This window comes from Mya arenaria, chromosome 10 (assembly GCF_026914265.1).
Source record: "Mya arenaria isolate MELC-2E11 chromosome 10, ASM2691426v1".
Classification (NCBI taxonomy): domain Eukaryota; kingdom Metazoa; phylum Mollusca; class Bivalvia; order Myida; family Myidae; genus Mya; species Mya arenaria.
In genome coordinates, this window is record NC_069131.1 from 16,117,027 (window position 1) to 16,123,026 (window position 6,000).

The 6,000-nt window shown below is 34.1% G+C and overlaps 1 protein-coding gene across 1 annotated transcript; it reads left to right on the plus strand.

Moving 5' to 3' along the window:
• The first annotated feature begins 1,389 nt into the window (after positions 1-1,389).
• On the plus strand, positions 1,390-5,588 carry LOC128205720 (chromatin accessibility complex protein 1-like). The gene is made up of 3 exons (XM_052907631.1): positions 1,390-1,528; positions 4,066-4,186; positions 4,893-5,588. The coding sequence occupies exons 1-3, from the start codon at positions 1,409-1,411 to the stop codon at positions 4,979-4,981; spliced, it is 330 nt and encodes a 109-aa protein (XP_052763591.1). The 5' UTR covers positions 1,390-1,408; the 3' UTR covers positions 4,982-5,588.
• Positions 5,589-6,000: the final 412 nt, after the last annotated feature.

Consider the following 6,000-nt stretch of genomic DNA (forward strand, 5'->3'; position numbering starts at 1 on the left):
TAACTTTGAATTTACAAAAAGTCCATTCACTTCACTTGCGTCCTTAATGGAATTATTTTCGACATGACTGTGACTTTTAGAATGAATTTCATCTGATGTAATTGATTTGTTTATGAATGGAGAATCGTCGTCAATACATATGGGCGCCTGATAAACGTCCAAGGGTAATCGTTCACATTTAACCCCATCTATGTCATCATCTATGAAAATTTCTTTGTGGATCTCATCATCATCTTTATCTATTTCTACTAGCGGGGCGAAGAGATTTGGGGCATAATGATAGCCAGTTTGGGGGACGTGCCGCCCGACTCCACATAATTAAATCATACTCACATTTTTTGCTACGACCAACAACCCGACGGGAATATGGGTCAGTAGAAAGGTATAAATTTTACCTGAGTTGTGTAATAAGAACCGATACCTCTGTGTAGAACTGCACGTATTGCATACAGATGTATGAGCTCTGATTCTGTATTCATGAAAATGGTATCATGCACTACCTCAAGTGTAATCACTTGTGAAAAGCCGAGCAAAGACATTTTTACATCATAATAACATTGGTCTGTTAACAATTTTAATGCTACTAAATACTCAGCAATACATGAGTGTCCTGGCTGCCAGTCTCTATCAAAGAGCATGCCCGATATAGGCTGTTGGCATCGCCAATGGTTTTCAAGGGCTTTCCACTTTGCAACAGGATGGGATGGTAATATTTTAGGATGCACGTTGCGGCGTGACCAGTGTTAGTGATTTTGAAAGGCTAACTTTATAAACCTCTAGTAGTTTTTTACTCGTTCCTTGTCACTCTCTTGGCAGTTTGTGGATGCCTCGTCAACAGCGCAGCGCGTAGTCTCTAATTCATAAGTTAATACCTATTTAAAAGGAGTGGAATCCTGGACACTTTCAGTGTATAAATATATGATTATAACTTAGTACTATTAGTGTATTAAATAAATCAAAGCTTAGAAACGCCTAAACACTATTGGAATTTAGTAATGTTAGTATTTCACAGGGGGTTCTGGTAGCTTAGTCCTATCATTATAATAGGAGCAGAACTTTTCATCTCCAATACTTTTCAATATTTATGCGAAAAGCTACAGAAACAAGCTCAGTAGCAAAAAGTTTTAACCCTGTTAAATGGCACTAAGTAAACGCCAAAGACGGCATAGAACATAAAATCACAAACCCCCTTCTCAACGGATATATATGATTATAAATGTTAATATTTAGTATATTACATATATTAAAACATAAAAATACCCAAACCGTAATGAAATATAGTTATATTAGTATTTCGCAGGGGATTCCATTTCCAGTAGAATACGGTAGATTTTGGTAGATAAGGGTGGATTCTTCTGGTCAAACCGGTTTATCATTGTATAAATCCATCAAAGCAATAGTTAAAAAGATGGCGGACGACAAAGGAAAGTGTGATTTGCCTCTCACTCGAGTACGGACGATAATGAAAAGTTCTCCAGATGTGAACAATATAAATCAAGAGGCACTCTTTCTTGCAGCAAAAGCAACGGTAATTTAAAGTCCTTATCCTGGCATGAAATTCATAAAGTAATACATTTTCGCGAACGAACTTTTAATCTGTTAGTGAACCATTTGTGATCAGCTCCAAGAAAGTGACAGTTTTACCGATTACCAGTCAATAAACGTGAGCAATTCTACAAATAAATCAATAAGCTAGTTGAATGCTGTTTTAACATATAATATTTCTTAAGTCACAACCTAATATAATTTATGTTTACAAATTCATCTATAAAACAAGATTATATGTCTTAGTTAGTCTAAAATAATAGACGTGTTATACGGGATTCTTCCAATCCCTAATGTCTAAACGGGAATGTGCAAAAAACGGGGGTGTTTTAAAAATATTGAAATTGTTTTAAGTGAAGTATTTTATGGTTGAAATTGATCATAAAGAGTTAAATTCATATTTTACCATGCAAGTGAAATGTTATTTTGCACTAAACAAGCATTTAATGCATTAAAACAAGTTGTTTACCTTTCCAATAAAACGAAAGTTGACTGACACAGATAACAATTATGCGAATGGGAACAACTCGATACAATCGTAATAACTCGGCCTCCTCCGACAAAGCTTCGAGATAGACCTCGTTATACAATCGTAACAACTCGGGTATGGCCGAAATGTTCCGAGCGATTTAAAACTGTGCCCTGAAGCCTTGCAGGTGCCCTTCATGTATATATCGTTATGTTTTGACAGAATGAAATGAAGAAAAGCCGTCAAACTCATAATTATAAATTGGATATTTTTTTGTGTGCGCACGGAACTAATATAAAATAACATTATCTGGTAATATTTCTTGTTTTTATGATATTTTATAGACGCTATATGCTTTAACCCGGAATCCTGATCGGAACAACTACCCACTTTTGATACTAAACAATTTGTACGTGAAGGATTTGCCATATCAAAAATCTAAAAAAAAATCTGTCAACGTTCAATTATTTGGACTAATGTCTTAGTCAACTTGTTTGATGCATGGGGGATGATACAAGAAGAGGGCACATTGACAATTTGAGAGGTGGTTTAGAACATCATTCAGACAACGTTTTCAGCAATAGGGTGGTTGACAAATGGGACATCCTATCAAAAGTTCTTTAACAGGCTTCTAAATGAACTTTGGGTGGGCCCGCTAAATTTGTTTAAAGGAGCTATAAAATAAATTTAAAGAAGTGTGTAAATACATCTAGTTTTTTTTTAAAACAAAAGACAATGAAAAGATACAAGATGTGTGAGGTGTAAATAAAGTGTATTCCTAGACAAAAAATGTCCAGTAAAAATAAAACAAGCCAAGCATAACTTATTTCATACATAAGTCATGGTATCGTTACCTAATCAGGTGTTGTGAAGGTTTGTAAGCAATCCGGTAGCTTAGTCGGTAGAGCACTCGCCCTGTTAGCAAGGGGTCCAGGGTGTGAAAAATGTGCAGCCAGACAGGACCTCGAAACCGGGACCCCTCTCTAACAACGCGAGTGCCTTACCGACTGAGCTACCGGACTGCTTACACACCTTCTCAACACCTGATCATTAGGTAATGATACCGTGACATACTCCCCTGCCAAGTTTACCAAGGTAAACATGATCTCGACGAAACAACGGATAGGATATTGAGTATATATACAGTCACAGTCCCTTGTTGGGTGCCAAATGTTACTGGGTGAGGAAAATAGGCAGCCAGACCGGGGCTCGAACTCGGGACCCCTCGCTATCAGGGCAAGTGCTCTACCGACTAAGCTTCCGTACCACCTACACACCTCACTACATATGTAGGTCTCGTACCGTGACACATATAAAAATAATAAACTGATACAAAATTGTCCAAATGCCAAATACAAGAAAATCAACAACATCAAGAACAGTTATAAAGAAGAAGAAAACAGAATGAACCAATCAAGAAATTGATTTAATATAAGTGTAGTTGTACTGAATTTACAGTTCATTAGGTCTCTAGATACAACTACATGTACATGAACTTTATACACTGGCAGCATTTTTGTTAGCATAATAATCATGAACATACGCTGCCAAACTTGAAACATACAACGATTGATGAAAATCAGTAAGAAACACTTAAAACAATCAAATTCCTGATTATTTTGTTCATTTATATCTTAATGGTGTAAAACCTAGTTATCAAAATAAAAATAAGATGAACAAGATGAAAAAACTTACAGAAATGTTTCGCATACCGTAATTCCTAAAATCAAGCATGACCCCAAAGACATTTTCCAGTGCAGGGCATGTGCTTATTGCAACCACTATACTAGTACTAAATACTATGAAATGGTCTTGTCACTCTTGTGTATTATATTTTAAAAAATGTCATGGTCTCAGTATTATTTGTTGATATTGAATTTGATTGCTTTATTAAAAGATTCTTATTAAAATAATACTGCATTTTCCACTTTTGGTACCAACTTATGATTTGGCAATAGCTACATTCGAGCCAATCAATGATAAAACCCTTTTAAATTCTCAAAACAGCTTCAATCATTTATAAAATGCATTGATGATTCATACATTTCCAGGAGATGTTCATTCAGAGTCTTGCCCAGGTGTCTTTGGAACAGAGCGATGATCGGAAAATGCTAAAATACAACGACCTAGCAGAAATTGTCGACAATATCGATACACTTCAGTTCTTACAAGGTAAAGTTTGTTCTGTTTTACTAATTAGTAATAAGAGAAATGAAAGAATATGGTTAGGGTAAATTGCTAACATGAATACTGCCAGCCCTTGAGCTTGCGGTAAAACAAATGTATACATGGTTGCTAAAGTAACAGATTACATTTAGCTTAAGCTGTTTTATTTCACAAAGTTGAATGTGAGACTTAAAATTACTTATATTTTTATCAGTTTCTTTTTTATACAAATATGACATCTTATTTTAAAATTAATTATATTTTTATCATTTTCTTTTTTTATACAAATATGACATCTTATTTAAGAGGTTCAGTAGGCTTTTTTACTGCTGTAGTTTCCATTGTGTCTTAAGTACCAGTTAGAAGTAGCAGAATTATTAGCATTAAAAAAGGATCTTACACTCGTTGCCATTTAATACAAAGCAAATTTAGAAACATTTTTAGGAAAAGTTACAAAGCAAGCCTTTGAAAAGCTATATTTTTCTGTAACAAGTTTCATAAAATATAGAATGTCAAGGATAATATGTGTCAACAAAAATGATGATTTTTTCAGTCAAAAGTTTGATGTTAAATAAGTAGGGTAAAATGACATCAATGTGACAAGCTATATTACACTTTAAATGTTATAATAGAAATTGTGCAGTGGTTGTATTACACTCAAAACAAGCAATGTTGTGCGATTAAAAATAATTATGTTTTTTTCTCTTTTCAGATATCATACCTAAGAAGATAAAAGCACGAGAATTTTTTGAAATTATGAAACAATTTGAAGGTGAAAATGAAAATGACAGCGACACTTGATAGTTCTGCGGTGAAGATTTAGAGCATTATGACCATGTTAAGACTTTGACTAACCTGTGAATCATACAATTGTGCTCTGTGGATAAAAACATGTTCCTGGCAGTGATTATCTCAATTTATGGTTTTAAAGACAATACATTATTGCATGGTATTTGTAATTGCCCTTCGGTGTTAGAATTATAAGGCTAATTTAAGACCAGATCTTGTTTATGGTAATCGATTCATTTGAAAGTTCATGTTTTATTTCAATAGAAAAACAAATGTTTCTCATCAATGATCTAGAGACTATATGACTAATAATCCAAAGTGTCTTATCACAAAGAAACTAACATTATCATTGATAATTTTGTCTTTAAAGCAATGATGGACATCTCACTTCTTTTATATATGTACATTGTACATATAGAATAAGTAACTTCATTAAAGAATGATATTATTTTGAGGAATGAATATTATTTATTATTTTGAGGAATGAATATTATTTGATGAAATTGCAGATAACATCATTTTCTTTCATATTTCATTGATTTTATTAAATGTATTTTTTCGCTTTCTGTTTCATTTAACCATGTTTGGAGCAGGGCAAAAATACACAGTCATCTGTATACAGGTTGTTGTCTTTTGTTACACCACCTACCGAGCAAAATACAGTCATCTGTATACAGGTTGTTGTCTTTTGTTACACCACCTATCGAGCAAAATACAGTCATCTGTATACAGGTTGTTGTCTTTTGTTACACCACCTACCGAGCAGAATACAGTCATCTGTATACAGGTTGTTGTCTTTTGTTACACCACCTACCGAGCAAAATACAGTCATCTGTATACAGGTTGTTGTCTTTTGTTACACCACCTACCGAGCAAAATACAGTCATCTGTATACAGGTTGTTGTCTTTTGTTACACCACCTACCGAGCAAAATACAGTCATCTGTATACAGGTTGTTGTCTTTTGTTACACCACCTACCGAGCAAAAAAAGCAATTTGTTTTTCAGATGATATGGAGTTATGTTACCTAA

Coding starts and splice junctions, on each gene's coding strand:
- LOC128205720 (XM_052907631.1), top strand. CDS start 1,409: ATGGCGGACGACAAAGGAAAGTGTGATTTGCCTCTCACTCGAGTACGG. Junction 1,529..4,065: donor TTCTTGCAGCAAAAGCAACG/GTAATTTAAAGT, acceptor ATACATTTCCAG/GAGATGTTCATTCAGAGTCT. Junction 4,187..4,892: donor TACACTTCAGTTCTTACAAG/GTAAAGTTTGTT, acceptor TTCTCTTTTCAG/ATATCATACCTAAGAAGATA.